This window comes from Balaenoptera physalus, assembly GCF_965194825.1.
Source record: "Balaenoptera physalus genome assembly, chromosome: 1".
NCBI lineage: Eukaryota > Metazoa > Chordata > Mammalia > Artiodactyla > Balaenopteridae > Balaenoptera > Balaenoptera physalus.
This window is the reverse complement of record NC_138882.1, coordinates 86,929,923-86,957,740: the sequence shown is the minus strand read 5'-3', so window position 1 is coordinate 86,957,740 and position 27,818 is coordinate 86,929,923. Positions and strand designations below refer to the sequence as shown.

The 27,818-nt window shown below is 36.6% G+C and overlaps 1 protein-coding gene across 4 annotated transcripts in view; it reads left to right on the top strand.

Annotated features, from left to right (window-relative positions):
• Positions 1 to 27,818, top strand: part of SNX27 (sorting nexin 27) — an 85,040-nt gene that overhangs the window by 8,488 nt on the left and 48,734 nt on the right. For 3 of the 4 annotated variants that reach the window (XM_082474935.1, XM_082474934.1, XM_082474937.1), the window contains exon 2: positions 14,629 to 14,860. The exons of the other annotated variant lie outside the window; for it this stretch is intronic. In XM_082474935.1, the coding sequence (XP_082331061.1) occupies positions 14,629 to 14,860 (232 nt within the window). The remainder of the gene's footprint in view (positions 1 to 14,628; positions 14,861 to 27,818) is intronic. 4 annotated transcript variants of the gene reach the window in all.

Sequence of the window (27,818 nt, the reverse complement as noted above, 5' to 3'; positions counted from 1 at the left end):
GATTCTTGTGTCAGACCTCAGAGCAAGACTAGAATGACAGGTCTACGTATTCTGTGGGCTTGAAACACAAGTAATTAGTTTACTTCTCTTTGGAAAAGTACAGAGCAGTCTGCAGAGTCAGCTGCTTGTGTGGATTTTCTCCCAGCTGCTTTGAAGAGGCTGATTACTCTTACAGAACTATTCAGTGCGATTAACCAGGAAGCTGTCTCTCTCCCCTCCAACCCCCTGCCCCCGAGAGTACTTTTATATCTGTGGGCCTATCTAGTTTTAGTTATATTTATTTAGTATGTTTTGAAAATTGGGAGATTGATTAACTTAATATTTGGAGATGTGATGACCTCTGTGAAAGTTTTGGAAACTTCTTCCACTTCTTTTGCTGATCAGTTTAATCATGATAAAGTTTGTAATTTATAAGGTGTGTAGTTTGTCTACTGAATGTACCATGCAGGTTACTTAATTATTTTTACCCAAAATTATGATCATTTTGATTCTGGTAGGGTTAAAAACTGTTTTTTGGATCTGTTTTCTCAAGGTACGTAACTTGCATCTCTTTTCTTAGAAACGACAATGAGTTTTGTTCTCTCTACCTGGTGTTTTGAATCCAAGGAAATGTGACACTAAAGTTTCCCTTTCTGAAATGTGTGCTAATAGATTATTTTAGATTTCCCTGGCCTACCAAATTATCCTTTATGTTGCTGATTTGGAAAAGGTCTTACTGTAACTTTCTTCTTATTCAATATGCTGAAATAGACTACAGCTTACAAAAACTGTACTGTAGTCTGTGTTCCTCAGCTTCCAAAAGAAATTGCGCAAATTTAATTTGGGTTAAAGGATGGTATTTGATTGCTGAAGGGCCATATCACTTAAAAAGTATGTCTTGTTATTCATTTCTGAGGGCTTCTTACATAGATGAAGGTATTTTGAACTGTTTTTTCAGTAGTGGTGATAGATTTACACTTCTCCTCACACTCAAATACAGTACCTCTGGAGACTAATGGAACATTTAGGAAATGGGTGTTGGGATTCAGGGTGCAGTTTGTCACCGCAGAACAGACTTATCAGATCACATGAGGAATCGTGTTTTTAGTTGCATTATGTGATAATTCAGAAATAGTAGTGAAATAGAACTTTAAAATATTAAGATTCCTTCTTTGGTAATTTACCTGACTTGCAAACTAAGGTTGTTGATAAAGCAAGTAGATTTTATTCTTTAATTAACTTTCACTGTACACCAAACTAAAAACATTGGGGAGTTGTGTTTAAGTTGGCCATTTAGGCAATGGTTCAAATTATAGCAGATCTCAAAGCCTGAGTTGGTGTTGAGAAATGCTTTAGGACTGATTATGTTTGTTTTGCTGGTGAATAACTGATTGAGGGGGCCTGAGAAATAGGGTAGATAGGAGAATGAGTTAGTCAGGTTAGGGAAACCATTATGGCTATTAGCAACTTTCTTACCTTTATCTAGCATTTATTATCCCGCAGTGTGAAGAAGTAACCTATTTTCACATCCAGCTTTACATTTAAATTGAACCATAGAGTTGTTATATGCTGATCAAGTTTTTAAAGACAAAAGTTGAAAAGTAAGCAAACAAAAAAATCTTATCCAAACAAGATAAATGTATACTTTTATAGCTTTAGTATCAGAAATTTCTTTAAGACTTTACTGGTAATACTTTATTAGCCTCTGTCATGTGAGGAGACCCACCGTGCTTAAATTTTTTAGCTAAGTGTGGTGCATTTAGTTTTTATGAGATGAAACAATATAATTATAATAGATTATTCCCAGAATTAACATAAAATAAAGGCTGCTTTTTAAATGTCAACATGTTTATTTCTTATTCCTTCTTCTTACCTCATTTTGCTATCCTTGGAATCAGTGTTTATTTTTTTAAAAATTAATAAAAACAATTTACTTTTATTTTCAGTATAGTTCAGTAAAAGAAAACATAGCCTCACTTTGGAATTGCTTACATAATTGAATGTCATATTTTACTCTTAACCATTATTTTTATTGCTACCCATAATAGAAAGCAAAGTGATCACTAATACTAAGGCTTGAAAAATGTAGAGCTTGCATAATATTTTTAGTACTTCCCTCTAAATAGTGAAACCAGTATAAAAGTTAAAAATAAAGAATGAAATTATGGAAGTGCATGAAGAAAAACCAGTATTGAGTTTGTGTGCTAATCTTAATAATTTTTTTCATTCTCTCAGGGAAAACTTTTAATGAGTGCTTACTACATGACACATACAATATTAGACACTGGGGATAGGAAGCTGAATGACATATAGTCTTTGCACTAAGGAATTTTAGGTTTGGTGGAGAAAGCGGCAGCCTCAGGTTATTTCTTAAGCCCAGTTGACCTGATTTTCATTCCTCCTCCCTAGCCTCCCCCGTCCTGCCTCACCACAATGGGATGAACAAGTTTAGAGCAATTCCTCCAAGTCGCCATAAGTACTTTTCTGCCCTTAGTTATCTAAACTAGTAATGCAAGTGCCTAGAGACTATGTGCATATTCACAGGAGTCTTCCAGACACAAAATGTACTAAAACTAGGAGGACTGTATAGTTTATTGTCCAGACCAAGACACTTGAAAATGAAAGGGGCCCATTAATTATGCTAGGATAAAAGGTGTAAACTAGTTGTGTCCTGGCCATGTGGAGCACAGATCCAAAGCCTTAGTAATTTTAATATAGGAGGCTGTTTTAAAATTCTAAGACTAGAATTTTGTATTTTATTAGGAGGGAAATGAACAAGTTTGTTTTTATTCTTGGTGTCAAGTTGTTACATTGGCCTTACAGGTAATTATCAGATAACAAATGAACTTTTCTTCTGAATAGCTTGATTATAATTTTATATTGATTTTTAAAATACCTTAAAGCCGTAAGCCTTATTATACTTTTTTTTATTGAATGACAAGATTCATTTTTTTAGAAATAAGTCTACCTGTGTAGATGATATTTGTATCCTGATTGCCTTGGAACTAGAAGGTTTGAGGAATCTATTACTCCTTCCCAAGTAGTAAACCCTTGTTACTTGTGGCTGGAGGTATTATGGTCGAAAGACAGATGATGCTTATTTGTACTTTTCCTGCCTCAGGCAGCATTCTTTGTGAATAGAACACCCAGCCAAGGGTAAAAAGTCCCAGTGATGGTGAGCAGCTTATTTGACAAGTTATTTATTCTTTTTTCCCTCTTTGGGAAGACTAGATGCTGATTGACATAGCTCTCAGTTTCTCAACCCTGCCAGGGCCATACTTTATTGTTATTAGTACTCTCTTTTGCCCAGCATTAAATTTTTGGATGTAGGTGCTTTAAAATATTGGTATAAATATTGAATTTTGCTTTTGATACTTAAAAAAGACTTTGGTAAGGGTTTGTGAATTAGGGCTCTCCATAGAATGCATAGCCTCCACCATTATAAACATCCCCCACCAGAGAGGTACATTTGTTAGAATTGATGAGCCTACATTGACACATCATTGTCACTTAGAGTCCATAGTTTATTTTAGGGTTCACTCTTGGTGTTGTATATTCTATGGGTTTGGACAAATTTGTAATAACAGTATCTGCCACTGTAGTATACAGAGTAGTTTCACTGCCCTAAAAATCCTCTATGCTCTGCTAATTCATTCCTCTCTCCCCCTAAGCCCTGGCAACTACTGATCTTTTTACTGTCTCCATAGTTTTGCCTCTTCCAGATTATCATACAGTTGGAATCATATAGTGTGTAGCCTTGTCTTCTTTCACCTAGTAATATACATTTAAGTGTCCTTCATGTCTTTTTATGGCTTGATAGCTCATTTCTTTCTAGTGATGAATAATATTCCATTGTCTTCTGGATCTACCACAGTTTATCCATTCCTCAACTGAAGGACATCTCGGTTGCTTCCAAGTTTTGGTAATTATGAATAAAGCTGCTTATAAACATCTGTGTGCAGGTTTTTGTGTGGACAAAAGTTTTTGACTCCAAGGAGCATAATTGCTGGATCCAGGTGGTAAGAGTATGTGATTTTTATAAGAAGCCACCAAACTGTCTTCCAAAGTATACCCTTTTGCATTTCCACCAGCAATGAATGAGTTCCTGTTAAGCCATATTCTCGTCAGCATTTGGTGTTGTCAGTGTTTTGAATTTTGGTCATTCTAGTAGGTGTTTAGTGGTATAAAATTCATTTTTTAAATTATAAAAGTAATGTGTTAGTAATGTTAGAAAATTTGGAGACTAAGGAAAAAAAAAATCACCCATCGTCTTATCATCCTAACACAACTACTTTTTGTATTTTGGCTGTCCTTTTTTAATGTATTTGTTATGAAGTTATACTGTTACATATAATTTGTGATCTAATTTTTAGAATTAATAGACCATTTTCTAGAATAGTTTTAGATTTACGGAAAAATTGAACAGATAGTGTAGAGTTTCCATATATACATCCTCCACTCCCACCATACAGTTTCTCCTCTTATATAAGTATGGTTATTTGTTAAATGTTTAACATTTGTTAAAATAAATGAACCAATGTTGATACATTATTACCAACTGAAGCCCATAGTTTATTCTGATTTCATTAGTTTTTACCTAATGTCTTTCTATTCCGGGATCCCATCCAAGATACCACATTACATTTAGTTGTCATGTCTCCTTAGGCTCATATTGGCTGTGACATTTTCTCAGTCTTTCCTTATTTTTGATGACCTTGACACTTCTGAGGAGTACTGGTCAGGTATAGTATGCCTGACTATTAGAATTTGATTTTTTTTCATGATTAGATTGGAGTTTTGGTGATTTTGGGAGGACAGTCACAAAGGTAAAGTATCATTTTCATCAGTTCATATCAACAATACATACTATCATCATGATTTATGACTGTTGATATTGACCTTGATCATCTGGCTAAAGTAGTATTTGCCAGGTTTCTCTACTTTAAAGTTATTCTCCTCCTCCTCTCCCCCACTTCATACTGTACCCTTTGGATAGGAGTCACTATATGCAGCCCACACTTAAGGAGTGGGAAGTTATGCTTTTCTCCTTTAGTATGTAGTAACTGTATAATTTATTTGGAATTCTGCATAGGAGAAGAATGTCTCTTCTCCCCTGTGTATTAATTTATTCTGTCATTTATTTATATCAGTATGGGCTCATGGATATTTATTTTATACTTTGGGTTGTATAATCTGATACTGCCACTTTATTTTGTTGCTCTAGTTGTTCCAGAATCGGCCATTGGTAGCTCTTTCAGTTGGCTTCTGTGCCCTTCTACATACTCTCATCAATGTGTGTTTCTTTGTTTTATTTTGTTTTTGAGCACTTCCTTACTTTCTGGTACTACACAGTGCTCCAGGCTCATCTTGTGTGTTTCCTGCCCCAGTCCTAGAATCAGCCATTTCTCCAAGAGGCACTGGTTCTTTTTACTGGAGAATGTTATTAGAAACCAAGATCTAGGCATTAGGTATGGTTCTTGCTAAGAGGGTGTACTTTCTTTCAGGCCCTCTCAGCTGTCAGAGCAAAGAAATATATGTGTGTTTATTAATCCCTGTATATACACATATCTATAAGTATTTCTATATGTAACCATCTGTATCTATATTAAGTTAAACATGAGTTCTTACTGATGTCTCTAGCTTTTCTTCATTACCATATGGATGTTTTGTCCCCCTCCCCTTGCTGATCTGTACATTTCCACTCCAACAGTGAGAAACTTGGCTCCCTACATCCACCATTTATTTACTTAATTTTTCAATTCCAGTATACATGTGTGGTAATACCAGAATTGTTAACCTGTACCCCTGTGGGAAACAACTTTATTGACTAGAATACAGTACTTATGTGCAGTCCCTTTGGCCTTTAATCTTACAGAATTCATTCATTTCCAGTTACTTAGGTCTGTACCTTTTCCCCCCTACCCGCTTCCATGAGATTTTTTGAAATAGATTTGAAATACAGTTAGATTCTCTTGTTACAGCCTGGAATTCTCTGAACCTACTGATTTAAGAAAAAGTTGCATATATTAAGGTTTACTCTTTGTGTGGTAAAGTTCTGTAGGTTTTGACAAGTGCATCCTGTCATGTATGCAGTGTTACAGTATCATACGGAATAGTTTCACTGCCCTAAAAATCCCCTGTGCTTCACTTATTCATCCCTCCCCTCCCTCCAGGCCCCTGGCAGTGCACTGATCTTTGCCTTTTCTGGAATGTCATATAATTAATTGGAATCATACAATGTGTAGCCTTTTCAGATTGGCTTCTTTCCCTTAGCAATATGCATTTAAGATTCCCGCATGTCTTTTTGTGGCTTGAGAGCTCATTTCTTTTTATAGCCGAATAATATTCCATTGTCTAGATGTACCACTTTTGTTTATCCATTCACTTATAAAGGACATCTTGGTTGCTTCCAGTTTTTGGCAATTATGAATAAAGCTGCTATAAACATCTGTGTGCAGGTTTTTGTGTGAATATAAGTTGTCAACTCAATTGGGTAAATACCTAGGAGTGTGATTGCTGGATCTTATGGTAAGACTATGTTTAGCTTTTTAAGAAACTGTCAAACTGTCTTCCAGAGTGGCTCTACCACTGAATGAATTGCTGTTGCTCCACATCTTCACCAGCATTTGATATTATTGTGGGTTTTTTTTAACCAATCAAATAGGTATTTAATGGTATTTGCAGTTCTCTAATGATGAGTGATGTTGAGTAACTTTTATATGCTTATTTACCGTCTGTATTTCTTCTTTAGTGAGGTGTCTGTTCAGATTTTTGCCCATTTTTTTAATTTAAAAAAATATCTATTTGTCTATTTATTTATTTATTCTGGCTGTGCTGGGTCTTCCTTGTGGCGCACGGGGTTCTCTAGCTGAGGCTCATGGGCTCTAGAGCGCACAGGCTCAGTAGTTGCAGAACTCGGGCTTAGTTGCGGTATGTGGGATCTTAGTTCCCTGACCAGGGATAGAACCCGGGCGCCCTGCATTGGGAGCACACAGTCTTAACCACTGGACCACCAGGGAAGTCCCTGCCCATTTTTAACTGGCTTGTTTTCTTATTGTTGAGTTTTAAGTTTTAAGGTTCTTTTATATTTGGATACAAGTCCTTTATCAAATATGTGTTTTCCAAATATTTTTTCCCTGTCTGTGACTTGTTTTTCTTAACGGTGTCTTTCACAGAGCAGAAGTTTTTAATTTTTATAAAATTCATCTTAACAATTTTTTCTTTCATGGATCACATTTTTGTTGTCTAAAATCTCATTGTCATACCCATCACTAGATTTTCTCCTATGTTATCTTTTAGAAGTTACATTTTTATAATCCACTTCTTAACATAACATTGGCTCAAACATATTTATAGATTATTTTGTTCTTCATATTTACAATTTTAAATGATTGCTTTATAGTTAAATTGTTTTGCTATAATTTTCTTTACCATTCATTTCCCCCTATTGCTGACTTTTTATAAGAACAGAAATTTGGAAACAACCTAAATAATGATGAACGTACTTGTACCTTGCTTTTTCTGTGTTCAGGATTATTTCATTTCTTTCAACAAATACTTGAGAATGGTCTACATGCCACTGTAAAGTTCTTCCCCTCATGGAGCTCATATTTTGATGATTTCTTTCGGATAAATTCTCAGGCCATTTTGGGTTGAAAGAACATGAACATTTTTATGATTTTAGATGCATATTACCAGTGAAATTGCTTTCCAAAAGGATTTTACCTGTTTATGTAGTCATCATCTCATTTTCCACATAAGTTAACATTAAGAGTAATTGAGATAAGTTTTGTGCTTTTAAAATCGTTAACCAGATTGTTTATTAGAAAAAACGCAAGCATTTTAGAAACCTTTGACCATTTACTTTCTCTAGTTGTACTTCTCTTGTCCTGTCAGTAAATTAGGTGTTCTAAAATGTTACTATTTCTGAAACAAAATTCCAAAAAGTTATTGATATTTAGTGGTCTGGCATTGTACTTTGGTACAGACACCATCAAGCTTGACTTCCTTTGGCTATTTTTATTGCTTATGCATGTCTGAATCCCTTATCTCCAGAGTGTTAGGGCAAAGTACAGCGTGATTGCTAAGACAATTAGTCAATTATGTGACTTGATTGTTTGCCTAAGTTAGATAGCAAAGAGGCAGAGGTGGATGAAAAGGAGTCAACCTAAGCCAGCCAGATGATTTAACTGCAAAATTTAAAAGGACATGTCTTTACATTTCAGTAGAGTAGTTCCTTGTTTTTATAGTCTAGTGTCTAGTATAGATGTACTCAACAACTGGGCAATGAACCAGTGAAAAGTCAAAGGAAGTGTCGTTCTTTTGATGAGTCAGGGGACTGTTTTTCTCCAACTTGGAAGATCTTCACCCAATTTCCAAGAAGATATATTGCAGAGAAGATAGGGAGTTTCTTTAAAAAGCTTTGTTGTAATTGAAAAGATAGAAAAGCTATGTTAAATTTTTAAAATTACCCATAGTTCCATAGTTACCCTAACTCAGCTATTTTCATTGTTTACATACTGTGTCTATTTGGGGGCAGAAATATCTTATGTGCTCATAAGATCACAATGGACAATATTTTTATATTTTAAATGCAAAAAACCTCAAACAAACAATATTTATAGTCTTTGTTTTTTGCATTTTACATACTATAAGGACTTTTCCATGTTTGCATAGAGTCTTCATAAATATTTTTTGAGCTGTAAGTTCATTTGCTTGATGTACTTCAATGTCATTAAAAGTTTTTCTAATGTTAGCTGTTTGGCTGGACAAATTCTTTTTCAAATACTCTCTGAGAAGAAAATGCTTTACAGCCTTGAATGCTTAAAAATCTAACAAGGGGATTCTAGGACTCCTAAAAAAGATCAATTATATTTATAATGTAGTATAATAGTATTAATCAAGTGTTGAGTGAGTTTGATGTTTCTCACATTTTGGCTTTAATAAACTAGACAGAGATGCTGTTGCGCTCTGGCTTAACTTTATAATCATCTGTTACTGACGTTCTTAACTACACTAGGCTTGAAATACGTGTCCTGTTGTTTATAGAGGTTAAGACAAAAGGCCAAAGCAGTAGCAGGGGTAAAACTATCTCTGGCTTAATTTTTCTTCATTATTTTGTTGAAATAGGCTTGTAAGACGTGAAAGTATTGAAGGCTTAGCTTATTTTCCACAAAGATATGGGAGGTGAAGGAAAAAGGGTGTGTTTTATCCATTAAACAATTTTGTACTGCAGATATGTGTACAGATTCATCTACTAGGATCTTCATAACAACATTGTCAATAACAACAAAAAAAAATTCAGAGTAATCTAAAAGCAGAATAGGGGCTGTTTCACTCTGATGATGGACTACTATTTTACATTTATAAATGAGGATATTATATAATTTTATTTTAAAATCAGCTTTATTGAGGTTTAATTTACATACAGTCAAATGCACACATTTTGAGAGTTTTAAATCTGAGAAAAGTATAGATCCATTTAACTACCACCCCAATCAAGATATAGAGCACGTATATTACTTCAGAAAGCTTCCTTGTGTCTGTTGTTCCCCCTACCCCCGCCCCCTCCCTGACAGACAACCACTGATCTGATAATTATCACTATAGAATGGTTTTGTCTATTCTGAACTTCAAATAAATGAAATCAAATCGAACAGACTCTTTTCTGTCTTCTTTGCTCAGTGTATTTTTGAGATTCATCCATATTGTGGACATCAGTAGTTTGGTCCTTTTTATTGCTGAGTAATACTCTGTGGCATGAATGTGCCACAGTTTATCTGTTTACCTCTTGATAGACATTTGACTGTTTTCAGTTTTGGACTATGATGAATAAAGCTTCAATGAACATTCTACTATAATTGTTTGTATGGACATGTTTTCATTTCTCTTGGGTAGATACGTAGGAGTGGAATTGCTAGGTCATATAGTAAATGTGTTTATGTTTCACATTATAAGAAACTGCTGGATTGTTTTTGCTTTATGCTCCCATCAGCAATGCATGAGAATTCCATCTCTTCCACATCCTTGGCAAAACTTTTTTATTTTAACCTTTCTGTGAACGTGTAGCCGTTGTGTTTTAACCTACAGAATTGAGAAGTGTCTCCTACTGCTTGCAGTTATAGGACTTCATTGTCTGTTTTTTACAGGCTCCCTCTGGGGGACTAACTACACTTTAATTACTTTCCTGCGTGTCACAGGGGGTCAAAATAATATTCTGCTTACCACATAGAATGGCTCCTTCCTGTGGCACGTATAGTGAGTGATTGGCTGTGTCATATTTCCATCCATACCTAGTTTCATTATATACAGGTTCCTTCATAAACAGTATACAAATCCTGACTATTTAGAACTTTTTTTCCCCTGCCTTTTGGGAGTGTTTACATTAGCTTTGCAGTTTCTTCAGCTGGCTAACTTTAGTTGAATAAAAGCCTTACTTAAAGCCACTCCCATTAGCTACCTAAGGGCCTCTCCAATGGGGTCAAATTTTGGTCTTATGTAAAAACTGAGGGGCATTTTATTAAAATTATCAAGTGTATCTTTACAATGCTGAAGACACAAAGTAATTGGGTACCATCTAGTTGCCTAAGGAAACTAAATTTTGGTCTTAGTTGTGGATGTTTGGATTTTTTGGTTGCCTTCTTTTTTCCCTCCACATTTTATTTATTTATTTTTTAAATTAATTAATTAATTAAATTTATTTTTGGCTGCTTGGGTCTTCCTTGCTGCGTGCGTGCTTCCTCTAGTTGTGGCGAGCGGGGGCTACTTTTCGTTGCGGTGCGTGGGCTTCTCATTGCGTTGGCTTTTCTTGTTGCGGAGCATGGGCTCTAGGCACGCGGGCTTCCGTAGTTGTGGCTTGCGGGCTCTAGAGCGCAGGCTCAGTAGTTGTGGCGCACGGGCTTCGTTGCTCCGCGGCATGTGGGAACTTCCCGAACCAGGGCTTGAACCCTTGTCCCCTGCATTGGCAGGTGGATTCTTAACCACTGCGCCACTAGGGAAGCCCCCTCCACTTTCTATTTTGGAAAATTTCAAACATACAGAAAAGTTGAAGGAATTGCACGAGAATACCCGTTTACCACCTAGATTCTATAATTAACATTTTACTGTATTTGTTTAATCACATATCTGTTGAAAATTTTTGATGGTGTGTTTAAGCCTTTCTTTGTAGAAAAAGCATTGATGGGTAGAACCTACTGGGCAGTAGTTACTTTTGTGTGGTATAGGACTTAGTGGTTCTCTGATGTGGTAGTTATCTTTTGAAGTTGACTATCTTGTGTTTCCTATTATCATTGGTTGAGAGCTCAGTCATTTATTTTCAAATGAATTCCATCTAGATTATGTTACAAAGACAAAAGAAAAGCAAGGGAAATTGGTCGTAGAAAGGGTTTGTTTGTTTCATCAGGAGGCCAAAATACTACCAACCTGCTTGCCCAGCTGATAGAAATACTGTCACATGAGTAACTACCTTTTATTGAGTGATTACTGTATTCTAGAGCTTTATCTCATTTGAGGTCTTAACAGCAACTCTGTTATATTATTAGCCCCATTTTATGAGTTAAGAAATTGAGGCTTAATGAGATTGAATCATTTGCCAAATGTCTCATCTCTTAAATGGCACAACTGGTATTCAAACGGAAGTCTCTCTGACTCCAAAACCCATGCTTTGAACCAGAAGTCTGTAGTGCTGAAAGTTCCCTTTCTGCAGAATTTATAGTTTACATTCATTTATGTCTTCAGAATCGGCCAAATTGGGCCACACCTAATATGAGCCTGGTATAGTAGCATTCTTGTGGAAAAGGGGATATCATATAAACATTTTTATGACTATGAAGGTCTCTTAATTCTTGCGGAGGGAGGGCCCTTTTTGAAATCAGGCATCCTGGGGTTTTTACTGACCCATTTCATTCTCTGAAGAATGAAGGAATTTCCAGCTTGTATTAAATTGTGGAATGTATAGAATTCTTTCTATAGTTGAACCAGATAAGTATTAGCAAGTGTGTTTAGAATATGACACTGGTAGTTCTTTCCTGTTTTTTGGTTTTTTGTTTTTGTTGTTGTTTTGGGTTTTTTTAAGAGGGTTTTTGGGATGATAGCCAGTTTGAAGCTTGGTCTTACTATTAAAGAAGTGAAACCTAAACAACCTTCCTTGCTCCCTGACTGCTTTTGGAGTAAGCCTCACTTAAGTTTGCCAATTTTCAGGGCTTATTTCTGTGAGTGACCCAAGGAACAGTGTATTCTGACTTGAAAACTGAATGGGTGGAGGTATGCATTGAAAACAATAGTTCTTAACCGTTCTGGAGATTACATACTCCTTTTTTGAAGCTGATGAAAGCTGTGGGCCCTCTTCCCAGAAAAAAATGCATATATGTAGACAAATATAATTTTACATACAAATTCTGTAGGGGTTCACTGACCGCCCCCCGCCCCCAAGCCTATCGACAGAGTAGTCCAGATTAAAAATCCTGTAAAATTAGGAAAAATTAGGGAGCTGAAAAATAAGATTTGAGCATCAGTTCTTAAACTTTTTTCACAAATGCTCATCAGTTCTTAAACTTTTTTCACAAATGCTCATCTCATAAAATTGATTGTACTAACATAAAAATCGTGTTTTAGTATCCAAGATGTTTTCTTCAGTCTCTACAGTATTAGTTTTCCTCACTTTGTTAAAAAAAAAAAAAATTAACAAGGATATTCATGAGTTAAGCTAAGATTCCTAGGGATAGATCAAATTCTCTATGTTGATTTTTAACTTTTGCCTTTTCCATTTTATTTCTTCTACCATCAAAATATTTTCCCAGAACTAGTAATTAGGTCAAAGATTCAGATGAAATGCTTTACCAATCCCCAACTTTAGGTTTCTATTTATTCTTTAATCAAAATCTCTTCATAACGCATAGATACATAGTACTTCTTTCCTTAATATACTTTCTGATATGAGTGTTCAGGCATTGATCTTGGCAAGTTACATGTTTTATTACATTAATCTTCACAACGACTCTGTTAGGGACTGATTATTGTCTCTATTTTATAGACATGGAAAGCAATGCTAAGAAAGGTTAAATGACTTAAGACCAATTCTGGCAGGGCGAGGATTTGAACCCATGTAGATCTAGCTCCAAAGCCCCATTTTCTTCTATTTTACCATCCTGCTCTATGATCAAAGAACTGACCACTTTTTCTGGCCACTGGTCTGACCTGATCTGAATTTTAAAAGCTCAAATTTCCATCAGTGGAGGGAGCTCTTTATTTTCTTCTATAGCTAGCCAGTTGTAAAATTGCTGTAGTGTGTGTGTGTGTGTGTGTGTGTGTGTGTGTGTGTGTATTAGACTTTCGGTTGTGAAATGTCAACAGTACTGAATTTACTGGCTAGATTGTTAAACCTAGAATAAGGAAGGAGGCTTAGCTGGATGTTCTCCTGCCTGTTCTGTTTATATTAATGGATGTTTCAGATACAATACTCTGTCTGACAGACAATTCCAGTGATTGAAAAGTTTGTGGAAGGCTTGTTACTAAACCTAGCATCATTTGCAGGAAGGAAAAACCCTAATGGTTTGGAACAAGAGTGAAAAAGAGTTTAAAGGGCAGATAAGCTTTTATCAAATTGACTAAAGGCCAGGTGTGTATTTCCTAACCCTCTTGGGATAGCCATGGAGGGAACCTCCAGGTCAGCTAGCTGCCTAGTGGTTTTTGCTGAGATAACGGGCTGGGTCAGCATTCTGGGAAGGTAGTTCAGTTTGCTGAGTGAGTTTTCTGAGACGCAGCATCTTTCTTGACAAAATTAGTGTTCTTCCAAACCTTGTACTTTTCCTAGTTTCAGCCTTTTTATACACAGTGGAACAGGAAGGAGAATGCGTAGGTTGATATACTATGTAACCTTAGCGGTACATTTTTTAGTTTGAACTGATTAAACAGGGCTTTAAGTGAGATAGCACAGAACAGAAAAAAAAGTAGATACTAATTGAAGAGATTGGGAGAACAAAGGAAGTTGGATCAGATAATAAAATTTTAGATTTTTAAAACTGAGTGATAGAGGAAACTAGTGTGTATGAAGATATATATCATTTAATTCCCAAGGTGATGAAACTTGGTATAAAGCAAAATTAAGTTGACCAGTTTTAAGATATGGGGAGAAATCAGATACAAATGTAAAAGAACTATCTTAAGTCATACTTTTTGAGTCTTTACAAATTAAGGGAGCATATTTTGTGAAAAATTTCTTTTGACAGAATTCCCAATTCTAAGAAATTTAAAAAGGGCAAAGAACAGTTCAAATGGCAGGATTGTTAAAAGCCACTTTATTGTATTGTATACGTGCTTAGTTAGGATGAGGAAATTGGCTTTAAAAGCTTTGTTCCCTCCTCAGCTTCACCCTCCTTCCCTTGTGTTTTCCTGAGGCTGTGTGCGAGGTTCCAGCATAGAGGAAGGGTAGGTCCTTTCACCTGTTGCCATTTTTTCCCCCTGCCATAAGTTCACACACACTTTTTCACATTATGATTTGTAAAAACATGAACAGCTTTTCTGGAACCAAACTGATCTTTTTATTTTGTGGTTCATACTTCATGACACTGGAGTGGGGGCAGGAGGGTGGAGCTATAAGGTGTTTGGACCCTTCTGGTTTATGGGATTGTCTTTTTCCCTTTTTCCCCTTAGGAACGGCGTGAATGTTGAGGGGGCGACACACAAGCAGGTGGTGGACCTGATCCGAGCAGGCGAGAAGGAATTGATCTTGACAGTGTTATCTGTACCTCCTCATGAGGCAGATAACCTAGATCCCAGTGACGACTCGTTGGGACAGTCATTTTATGATTACACAGAAAAGCAAGCAGTGCCCATATCGGTCCCCACATACAAACATGTGGAGCAGAATGGTGAGAAGTTTGTGGTGAGTGTCAGCCCAACTCCATCCTCAAACACCTAGCTTTTGTTTCTCCCAATCTTATCATTTATGATATATATTAGAGCACTAGGATAAATGACTGCCACCTAGGTCAGTTTGCCTACCAGGAATATGGGTTTACACATAAATAAAAGACACTGGCCCTGATTTATTGCAGGGGGTGAACTACAGTAATGGAAGAAGAGGCATATTTCTGCTTAAGTATAATTCCATTTTATTCTAGACAGTTTTAAGTTTGCATTTGGGCCTTTTGCAATCATGTGTGAGTTTATTTTGTTTGTTCTTTTATTAGTTGTCATATCTCTTTGCTAATAGCAGTCTCTCACTTACTGTTGACTCTGTAGAGCTATAGAGCAAGATTAATTTTAAAGTGTGGTGTGTCTTCCAAAACATTTGGGTAATACAGAGTTTGTCCATGTCAGAACCTGCAAGTGCCTTATACCCCCCTTCACATCTTGTTCTTTTTCATTTTCTTTGGAGATATCTGTGTGAATGATTAATTCTGGTTTTCTCCAAGGTCCTCATTATATTCTGCATGCAGTTCACATGGGCTATTTGATACATTTCCAGTTTCTTGCTGTTGTAGATATGCAGGAAAGCCCATCTTGAATTCTGGATAATGTGTGCCAGCCCCTTTCCCAAATGCCTTTGTTTGTTCTTTAAAACCTAATTGCAACTGATAGCCCAATCTGCTTAATTTTTCCCTTGGTTGCAGTATTCTTTATTTGCCTGTGATTATTTTGGGAGTGATGGTATAATGAGAAATTCATTAATCTTTGTGGAAAATGCAGTGCATTCTGTAGGTATTGGCAAACAGACTACATGTGTTTAAAGCTGATCTGCTGTTTAATGTTGCAGTCTCTGAAACTGAGATTTGTACCCTGTATAAGAATGAGCTACTAGATATTTATGGTAAATTCTTTTTAATGGGGAGATGAGAAAAGCAAGCAAGGAAGCCTGAAAAGTTCCAGAAGGATCAAACAATGTTTGACTGCATCTGTAATTTAGCTGGAGATGATAGCATGTAGGTTTTATGTCAGTCTGGTCTATGTATTCTCCGAACCATACACACAAAATTTAGAGTTTTGTGTTTCAGAGGTGCTATACTTCTTTTTTAACCATTTTTTAAATTGAAGTATAGTTAATTTACAATGTTGTGTTAGTTTCAGGTGTACAGCAAAGTGATTCAGTTATACATACACATATATATCTATTCTTTTTCAGATTCTTTTCCATTATAGGTTATTACAGGATAGTTCCCTGTGCTATATAGTAGGTCCTTGTTATTTATCTATTTTATATATCGTAGTGTATATATGTTAATCCCAAACTCCTGATTTATCTCCCCCACCCCAACCTCCCGCCCCACTATCCCCTTTGTTAACCATAAGTTTGTTTTCTGTGTCTGTGAGTCTGTTTCTGTTTTGTAAATAAATTCATTTGTATCATTTTTTTTAGATTCTACATATAAGTGGTATCATATAATATTTGGCTTTTTCGTCTGACTTACTTCACTTAGTATGATAATCTATAGGTCCATCCATGTTGCTGCAAATGGCATTATTTCATTCTTTTTTTTATGGCTGAGTAATATTCCATTCTATATACGTACCACGTCTTCTTTATCCATTCATCTGTCAGTGGACACTTAGGTTGTTTCCACGTCTTGGTTGTTGTACATAGTGCTTCTGTGAACATTGGTGTGCATGTATCCTTTCAAATTAGAGTTTTCTCCCGATATATGCCCACGAGTGGATTGCTGCATCATATGATAACTCTATTTTTAATTTTTTAAGGAACCTCCATACTGTTTTTCATAGCGGCGGCACCAATTTACATTCCCACCAACAGTGTAGGAAGGTTCCTTTTTCTCCACACCCTCTCCAGCATTTATTATTTGTAGACTTTTTTTTAATGGTGGCCGTTTTGACTGGTGTGAGGTCATACCTCATTATAGTTTTGATTTGCATTTCTCTAATAATTAGCAATGTTGAGCATCTTTTCATGTGCCTGTATGTCTTCTTTGGAGAAATGTCTATTTAAGTCTTCTTCCCATTTTTTGATTAGGTTGTTTGGTGTTTTTTGATATTAAGCTGTATGAACTGTTTGTATATTTTGGAAGTTAATCCCTCATTGGTAGCATCATTTGCAAATATTTTCTCCCAGTCTGTAGGTTGTCTTTTCATTTTGTTTATGATTTCCTTTGCTGTGGAAAAGCTTTTAAGTTTAATTAGGTCCCATTTGTTTATTTTTGTTTTTATTTCCATTACTCTAGAAGATGCATCCAAAAAAATATTGCTGTGATTTTTTTTTTGTCAAAGAGTGTTCTGCCTATGTTTTCCTCTAGGAGTTTTATAGTATCTGGTCTTACATTTAGGTCTTTAATCCATTTTGAGTTTATTTTTGTATCTGGTGTTAGAGAATGTTCTAATTCATTCTTTTACACGTAGCTGTCCAGTTTCCCCAGCACCACTTATTGAAGAGACTGCCTTTTCTCCATTGTATATTTTTGCCTCATTTGTCATAGATTAATTGATCATAAGTGTGGGGTTTTTTTTTCTGCACTTTCTATCCTGTTCCATTGATCTGTATGTTTTTGTGCCAATACTACACTGTTTTGATTACTGTAGCTTTGTAGTATAGTCTGAAGCCAGGGAGCATGATTCCTCTAGCTGCGTTCTTCTTTCTCAAGATTGTTTTGGCTATTTAAGGTCTTTTGTGTTTCCATACAAATTAAAAATTTTTTTTGTTCTAGTTTTGTGAAAAATGCCACTGGTAATTTGATAGGGATTGTGTTGAATCTGTATATTGCCTTGGGTAGTCATGGTAATTTTAACAATATTGATTATTCCAATCCAAGAACACGGTATATTTTTCCATCTGTTTGGTCATCTTCAGTTTCTGTTATCAGTGTCTTATAGTTTTTGTAATACAGATCTTTTGCCTCCTTAGCTAGGTTTATTCCTAAGTATTTTATTCTTTTTGATACGATGGTAAATGGGATTGTTTCCTTAATTTCTCTTTCTGATGTTTCATTTTTAGTGTTTAGAAATGCAACAGATTTCTGTATATTAATTTTGTATCCAGCAACTTTACTGAATTCACCGATGAGCTCTAGTAGTTTTCTGGTAGCATCTTTAGGATTTTCTATGTGTAGCATCATGTCATCTGCAAACAGTGACAGTTCTGCTTCTTCTTTTCCAATTTGGATTCCTTTTATTTCTTTTTGTCTCTGATTGCTGTGGCTAGGGCTTCCAAAACTGTGTTGAATAAAAGTGGTGAGAGTGGGCATCCTTGTCTTGTTCCTGATCTTAGAGGAAATGCTTTCAGCTTTTCACCATTGAGTATGATGTTAGCTGTGGGTTTGTCATATATGACCTTTATTATTATTTTTAAATTTATTTATTTAATTTATTTATTTTTGGCTGCATTGGGGCTTCGTTGCTGCGTGTGGGCTTTTCTCTAGTTGCAGCGAGTGGGGGCTACTGTTCGTTGCGGTGTGTGTGCTTCTTATTGTGGTGGCTTCTCTTGTTGCCGAACACGGGTCCACAGGCTTCAGTAGTTGTGGCACGTGGGCTCAGTAGTCGCGGCTCGAGGGCTGTAGAGTGCGGGCTTAGTAGTTGTGGTGCATGGGCTTAGTTGCTCCACGGCATGTGGGATCTTCCCAGATCACGGCTCGAACCCATGTCTCCTACATTGGCAGGCGGATTCTTAACCACTGCGCCACCAGGGAAGTCCCTATATGGCCTTTATTATGTTGAAGTATGTTTCCTCTGTGTCCACTTTCTGAAGAGATTTTATCATAAATGGATGTTGAATTTTATCAAAAGCTTTTTCTGCATCTATTGAGATGATCATATGGTTTTATTCTTCAGTTTGTTAGTGTGGTGTATCACATTGATTTGCAGATGTTGAAGAATACTTGCATCCCTGGAATAAATCCCACTTTATCATGGTGTATGATCCTTTTAATGTATTGTTGGAGTCGGTTTGCTAGTATTTTTTTAAAATTAATTAATTAATTATTTTTGGCTGCGTGGGGTCTTCATTGCTGCTCAAGGGCTTTTCTCTAGTTGTGGCGAGCGGGGGCTACTCTTCATTGCAGTGTGCGGGCTTCTCATTGCAGTGGCTTTTCTTGTTGTGGAGCATGGGCTCTAGGCGTGCGGGCTTCAGTGGTTGTGGCATGCGGGCTCAGTAGTTGTGGCTCGCGGCCTCTAGAGCACAGGCTCAGTAGGTGTGGTGCACAGGCTTAGTTGCTTTGAGGCATGTGGGATCTTCCCGGACCAGGGCTCAAACCCATGTCCTCTGCGTTGGCAGGCGGTTCCTTAACCACTATGCCACCAGGGAAGTCCCAGTTTGCTAGTATTTTGTTGAGGATTTTTGTATCTATGCTCATCGGTGATACTGGCTTGTAATTTTCCTTTTTTGTGATATCTTTGTTTGGTTTTGGTATCAGGGTGATGGTGGCCTCACAGAATGAGTTAGGAGGTGTTCGTTCCTCTGCAATTTTTTAGAATAGTTTCAGAAGGATAGGTGTTAACTCTTCTCTAGATGTTGGTAGAATTCACCTGTGAAGCCATCTGGTCTTGGACTTTTGTTTGTTGGGAGTTTTAAAATTACTGATTCAATTTCAGTACTGGTAATTGGCCTGTTTATATTTTCTATTTCTTCCTGCTTCAGTCTTGGGAGATTGTACCATTCTAAGAATATGTCCATTTCTTCTAGGTTGTCCATTTTATGGACATATAGTTGCTCGTAGTAGTCTCTTATGATCCTTTGTAGAGGTGCTATACTTTTAATCATAAGACATGTAAGAAGTAGAAATCAAGATTGGACCCTAAAAATGGAGCAGATTGGATATTGAGACCTTTGGGGAATTACCTAAGACCTCGAGAACCTCTGTAGACTTAGAAAAGGAATGAAACTACTAATTGTCCTTTTTTAAAAAATCAACTTTATTGAGCATAATTTATTAACATTAACATTCACCCATGCTAAATGTCTAGTTTCGTGAGTTTTAATTAATGCACATAGTTTTATAATCACCACAATCAAGATATAGAACATTTTCATTGTCCCAGGAAGTTCCCTCATGCCCCTTTGTAGTCAGTCCTCTTTCCCTTCCACTGCCTCTGTCAACCACTGATCACCTTTCTGTTACTGTATTTTGCCTTTTTTGGAATGTCAAATAAATGGAAGCATACACTATGTAGTCTTTCATGTCTAGCTTTGTTCACTTAGTGTAGTCCTTTAAGATTGATACATGTTGTTGCATATATCAATAGTTTATTCCTTTTTAATTACTGATAGTATTCCATTGGATGGATTTACTACAATTTATTTATCTGTTTGCTTGTTGTTGCCCATTTGTGTTGTTTCCAGTTTGGGGCTATTATTACTGAAGCTGCCATGAAATAACATTAATGTACAGGTCTTTATGTAGATTTATGTTTTCATTTCTCTTGAGTACATACACAGCTAGAAGTGGAATTGCAGGATCAAATGAGAAATTGTCAAACTGTTTTCCAAAGAGGCTGTACTGTTTTTGTATTCTCATCTGTTGTGGAGAGTTCCAGTTGCTCCATAACCTCTTGAACCCTTGGTATTTTCAGTTTTTTAAATTCTAGCCATTCTAATGAGTATAGTGGTGTTTCATTCTGATTTTAATTTTGCATTTGCCTAATGACTCATGATGAGTGTATTTTCATGTGCTTAATGGCTTTTCTTATATCTTCATTGTTAAAGTATCTGTTCTGCTCTTGCCCATTTAAAAAATTGGGCTGTTTGTCTTATTTTGTTGTAAGTGTTATTTATGTATACTGTATATAAGTCTTTTATTAGATAAATGCTTTGTAAAATATTTCTCCCAGTCTGAGGCTTGCCTTTTTATTTTACTTTTAACAGTGTCTTTCAAAAAAACAAGTTTTAAACTCTGATGAAGTGTAGTTTGTCAATTTCTTTCTTTTATGGATAATGCTTTTTGTGTTCTAAGAAATCTGCCTACCCCAAGAACACAAATCTTTTATATTTTCTTATAAAAGTTTTATAGTTTTAGCTTTCTGATTTTGTAATAACTTTATTTCGAGGTATGATTCACATACCATAAATTCACCCATTTAAAGTGTACAATTCAGTGGTTCTTAGTATGCTCACAGAATTGTGCTACTATCACCACAATTTTAGAACATTTTCATCATCTCAAAAAGAAACTCTATACCCTTTAGCCATCATTCTCCAAACCTCCTATCGCCTCTAGTCCTAGGCAACCACTAATCTACTTTCCATCTCTATAGATTTGCCTATTCTGGATGTTTCATATAAGTGAAGCCATATGTATTTTCAAGGTTTATCCATGTTGTAGCATGTATCAGCCAAATGACATTCCATTGTATGAATATAACACATTTAATTTATCTGTTCTTCAATTGATGGACATTTGGGTTTCTTTATATTTTTTGCCTCTTGTGTATAATGCTGGTATGAGCATGTGTGTACGAGTTTTAGTGTGGATACCTGTTTTCATTTCTCTTGGAAAGAAATACTTAGGAGTAGAATTGCTGGGTCATATGGTAACTCTTATGTTTAACCTTTTGAGGAAATGCCAAACCGTTTTCCAAAGTGGCCGCATCATAGTTTTATTCTTATGTTTAGGTCTGTGATCCATTTTGAGTTGATTGTTGTATATTGTATGATAGAAGGGTCAAGGTTATTTTTTTTCCCCATACGGGTATCCAGTTTTAGCAACTTGTGTTGAAAAGAATATTCTTTCCGCATTGAAATACCTTGACATTATTGTTGAAGATCAGTTGAACACATAATGTGTGGTTTTATTTCTGTATACTGTTCTGTTCCATTGAGTGTATGTCTGAACATTTTAATATTTGTCATTTTGATGTTGTTCTCTGTTTAGTGTCTTTTTCCTTGGGAATGGGTCATATCTTCTTGGTTCTTTGTACAGTGAGTAATTTTGGATTGTATCCTGGGTATCGTGAATATTACATTGTGTAGACTCTGGATTCTGTGATATTCCTCTGAGGAATGTTGATGTGTTTGTTTTACTTGGCAGTTAACTGTAAGCTGTGTCAGCTTCTGTGAGTTGCACTTCAAGTCTCATTTCAATTCTTTCAGCTTTTGCTGTGCTACTTTTGAGTGTGTCTTGTGTATATATCATTTAGGGAGGGATCAGCCTGAGATATATGTGATGTTCGTTCACAGAATTAAGGCATCCCCTTTTCTGGTTCTGTTTCTTTTGGGATTCTCCACTCATTTTGGTGGCATCCATGATTGCCCAGAACCTTTCTCTCTTTCCTCTGGCCAGAAAGATGTCACAGTTTCTCTTGGAGTTTTAGTTGCTTAAGTTATGCTGATTTGTGACGGATGCCCACTCTCAGGGCAAAATCCCCTAAAAGCAGGAAACTCCCCAACTCTGTCAATTGCTTCATGTTTTGACTCCCCTTTACAATTTTAGTGTACTATTCAGAATCCTCAGGTAATCAGTTTTTGTATTTTTTCCAGAGCTTGTAGTTGTTCATTGGGAAGGTTGGTCTATAGGGAGTTTACCTGAAGCAGAATCTTCAGTTCTATCCGTTTTTTCTTTATGTATAATGAAGCCATTATGTCTCTTGATGAATTGACACCTTAAACATCTCTTGTATTGTTCTTTGTTCTGAAGTCTTTCTCTAATATTAACATATAGCCACTAACAGCCACTTCAGCTTTCTTTTGGTTATTGTTTTCATTGGATATCTTTTCCATTCTTTTACTTTTAACCTATCTGTATAATTATACTTAAAATGGGTTTCTTGTAGACACCATATAGTTGTGTCTTGCTTTTTTTGTGCAATCTGGCAATCTTGGTCTTTTATTTGGAGTGTACAGTCTGCTTACCTAGTATAATTATTTTATTTTATTTTTTTAAATTTATTTATTTATTTTTGGCTGCGTGGGGTCTTCTTTGCTGCGCGTGGGCTTTCTCTAGTTGTGGCGAGCAGGGGCTACTCTTCGTTGCGGTGCGCATGCTTCTCATTGTGGTGGCTTCTCTTGTTGCGGAGCATGGGCTGTAGGTGCGCGGGCTTCAGTAGTTGTGGCTCGCGGGCTCTAGAGTGCAGACTCAGTAGTTGTGGCACATGGGTTCAGTGGTTGTGGCTCATGGGCTCTAGAGCACAGGCTCAATAGTTGTGGCGCACAGGCTTAGTTGCTCCGCGGCACGTGGGATCTTCCTGGACCAGGGCTCGAACCTGTGTCCGCTGCGTTGGCAGGCGGATTCTTAACCACTGTGCCACCAGGGAAGTCCCAGTATAATTATTGATGTAGTTAGGTTTAAATCTACCATCTTATTCTTTGTTATCTATATCTCATCTGTTCTTTATTCCTTTTTTCCTCCTTTCTTGCCTTCTTTTTGATTAATAGAGTATTTTTAATGATCCGATATTATCTCCATGTTATTTGTTGTTTTATTTTGTTAGTGGTTGTTCTACATTTACAGGATACATCTTTATAAGTATTATCTTTAAATAATACAATATTACTTCTCATTTAGTATAAGAATTTTATAACAGTACATTTCATTTCCACTTTCTATCCTTTGTGCTGTTGTTATACATTTTACTTCTATATGTATTATAAATTCCATGATATTTTGTTGTCTTTGCTTTAAATAATTAAAGGGGGACTTCCCTGGTGGTCCACTGGGTAAGAATCTGCACTCCCAGTGCAGAGGGCCTGGGTTCGAGCCCTGGTCTGGGAACTATATCCCACATACATGCCACAACAGGGAGTCTGCATGCCGCAACTAAGAGTACGCACGCTGCAACTAAGAGTCCGCGTGCCGCAACTAAGAGACTGCATGCTGCAACTAAGAAGCTCACATGCTGCAACTAAAGATCCCGCATGTGGCAACTAAACACTCCATGATGAAGATCCCGTGTGCTGCAGCTAAGACCTGGCACAGCCTAAATAAATAAATATTAAAAAAATAATTAAAGAGATTGAAAATGAGAAGAGTTTCTTTATATTCAAACACATATTTACCATTACTGGTCTCCTTCATTCCTTTGTGTAACTGCAGTTTCCATCTGGTATCATATTCATTCTGCCTGAAGAATTTCCATTAATAATCTTGTAGTGTAGATCTGCTGGCAATGAATTCTCTCAGCTTTTGTTGATCTCAAAAAGTCTTTATTTCACCCTTATGTTTTTTTTTCTTTTTTGGAGCTTGTAAGTTGTGTTCTGACACCTTTTTAAAATGTGTAGTTATGTCAGGGACACAACTTGACCCAAACTAAACCTGTGGTAAGAGCTGGGTTTTTGTTTTTTGTTTTTTTTTAAATAAATCAGTTTATTAATTGCCACAATGGTATAACGCAGTATTTTTTTTCCATTTTTAAAATTAATTAATTAATTTATTTATGGCTGTGTTGGGTCTTCGTTTCTGTGCGTGGGCTTTCTCCAGTTACGGCAAGTGGGGGCCACTCTTCATCTTCATCGCGGTGCGTGGGCCTCTCACTATCGCGGCCTCTCCTGCTGTGGAGCACAAGCTCCAGACGCGCAGGCTCAGTAATTGTGGCTCACGGGCCCAGTTGCTCCTTGGCATGTGGGATCTTCCCAGACCAGGGCTCAAACCCGTGTCCCCTGCATTGGCAGGCAGACTCTCAACCACTGCGCCACCTGGGAAGCCCCAGAGCTGGGTTTAAAAGGGTCTAGTTTCATTTTCCCTTAGGAGGTTTTTATTTATTTATTTTAAAAATTTTATTGAAGTTAGTTGATTTACAATGCTGTGCCAGTTTCTGCTGTACAGCAAAGTGACTCAGTTATACACAAAAGACCCCGAATAGCCAAAGCAGTCTTGAGGGAAAAAAACGGTGCTGGAGGAATCAGACTCCCTGACTTCAAACTATACTACAAAGCTACAGTAATCAAGACAATATGGTACTGGCACAAAAACAGAAACATAGATCAATGGAACAAGATAGTAAGCCCAGAGATAAACCCACACACCCATGGTCAACTAATCTATGACAAAGGAGGCAAGGATATACAATGGAGAAAAGACAGTCTCTTCAATAAGTGGTGCTGGGAAAACTGGACAGCTACATGTAAAAGAATGAAATTAGAACACTCCCTAACACCATACACAAAAATAAACTCAAAATGGATTCGAGACCTAAACATAAGACCGGACACTATAAAACTCTTAGAGGAAAACATAGGAAGAACACTCTTTGACATAAATCACAGCAAGATCTTTTTTGATCCACCTCCTAGAGTAATGGAAATAAAAACAAAAATAAACAAATGGAATCTAATGAAACTTCAAAGCTTTTGCACAGCAAAGGAAACCATAAACAAGACAAAAAGACAACCCTCAGAATGGGAGAAAATATTTGCAAATGAATCAACGGACAAAGGATTAATCTCCAAAATATATAAACAGCTCATTCAGCTCAATATTAAAGAAACAAACAACCCAATCCAAAGAGGGGCAGAACACCTAAATAGACATTTCTCCAAAGAAGACATACAGATGGCCAAGAAGCACATGAAAAGTTGCTCAACATCACTAATTATTAGAGAAATGCAAATCAAAACTACAATGAGGTATCACCTCACACCGGTTAGAATGGGCATCATCAGAAAATCTATAAACAACAAATGCTGGAGAGGGTGTGGAGACAAGGGAACCCTCTTGCACTGTTGGTGGGAATGTAAATTGATACAGCCACTATGGAGAACAGTATGGAGGTTCCTTAAAAAACTAAAAATAGAATTACCATATGATCAAGCAATCCCACTCCTGGGCATATACCTAGAGAAAACCATAATTCAAAAAGACACATGCACCCCAGTGTTCATTGCAGCACTATTTACAATAGCCAGGTCATGGAAGCAACCTAAATGCCCATCGACAGACAAATGGATAAAGAAGATATGGTACATATATACAATGGAATATTACTCAGCCATAAAAAGGAATGAAATTGAGTCACTTGTTGAGACGTGGATGGATCTAGAGACTGTCATACAGAGTGAAGTAAGTCAGAAAGAGAAAAACAAATATCGTATATTAACGCATGTATGTGGAACCTAGAAAAATGGTACAGATGAACCGGTTTGCAGGGCAGCAGTTGAGACACAGATGTAGAGAACAAACGTATGGACACCAAGGGGGGAAAACTGCGGTGGGGTGGGGAAGGTGGTGTGCTGAATTGGGCGATTGGGATTGACATGTATACACTGATGTGTGTAAAATTGATGACTAATAAGAACCTGCAATATAAAAAGCAAACAAACAACCAAAAATTTTATTGAAGTGTAGTTGATTTACAATGCTGTGCCAGTTTCTCCTGTACAGCAAAGTGACTCAGTTATACATACATATGTGTGTGTGTGTATATATATATATATATATATATATACTCTTTAATATTCCTTTTTAAAAAAATTTTTAAATTTAATTTATTTTTTTATACAGCAGATTCTTATTAGTCATCAATTTTATACACATCAGTGTATACATGTCTATCCCAATCGCCTAATTCATCACAACCCCACCCCCACCCCCTGCCGCTTTCCCCCCTTGGTGTCCATACGTTTGTTCTCTACATCTGTGTCTCAATTTCTGCCCTGCAAACCGGTTCATCTGTACCATTTTTATAGGTTCCACATATATGCGTTAATATACGATATTTGTTTTTCTCTTTCTGACTTACTTCACTCTGTATGACAGTCTCTACATCCATCCACGTCTCAACAAATGACCCAATATCGTTCCTTTTTACGGCTGAGTAATATTCCATTGTATATATGTACCATATCTTCTTTATCCATTCGTCTGTCAGTGGGCATTTAGGTTGCCTTCATGACCTGGCTATTGTAAACAGTGCTGCAATGAACATTAGGGTGCATATGTCTTTTTGAATTATGGTTTTCTCTAGGTATATGCCCAGTACTGGGATTGCTGGGTCATATGGTAATTCTATTTTTAGGTTTTTAAGGAACCTCCATACTGTTCTCCATAGTGGCTGTATCAATTTACATTCCCACCAACAGTGCAAGAGGGTTCCCTTGTCTCCACACCCTCTCCAGCATTTATTGTTTGTAGATTTTCTGATGATGCCCATTCTAACTGGTGTGAGGTGATACCTCACTGTAGTTTTGATTTGCATTTCTCTAATAATTAGTGATGTTGAGCAACTTTTCATGTGCTTCTTGGCCATCTGTATGTCTTCTTTGGAGAAATGTCTATTTAGGTGTTCTGCCCCTCTTTGGATTGGGTTGTTTGTTTCTTTAATATTGAGCTGAATGAGCTGTTTATATATTTTGGAGATTAATCCTTTGTCCGTTGATTCATTTGCAAATATTTTCTCCCATTCTGAGGGTTGTCTTTTCGTCTTGTTTATGGTTTCCTTTGCTGTGCAAAAGCTTTGAAGTTTCATTAGGTCCCATTTGTTTATTTTTGTTTTTATTTCCATTACTCTAGGAGGTGGATCAAAAAAGATCTTGCTGTGATTTATGTCAAAGAGTGTTCTTCCTATGTTTTCCTCTAAGAGTTTTATAGTGTCCGGTCTTATGTTTAGGTCTCGAATCCATTTTGAGTTTATTTTTGTGTATGGTGTTAGGGAGTGTTCTAATTTCATTCTTTTACATGTAGCTGTCCAGTTTTCCCAGCACCACTTATTGAAGAGACTGTCTTTTCTCCATTGTATATCCTTGCCTCCTTTGTCATAGATTAGTTGACCATAGGTGTGTGGGTTTATCTCTGGGCTTACTATCTTGTTCCATTGATCTATGTTTCTGTTTTTGTGCCAGTACCATATTGTCTTGATTACTGTAGCTTTGTAGTATAGTCTGAAGTCAGGGAGTCTGATTCCTCCAGCTCCGTTTTTTTCCTTCAAGACTGCTTTGGCTGTTCGGGGTCTTTTGTGTCTCCATACAAATTTTAAGA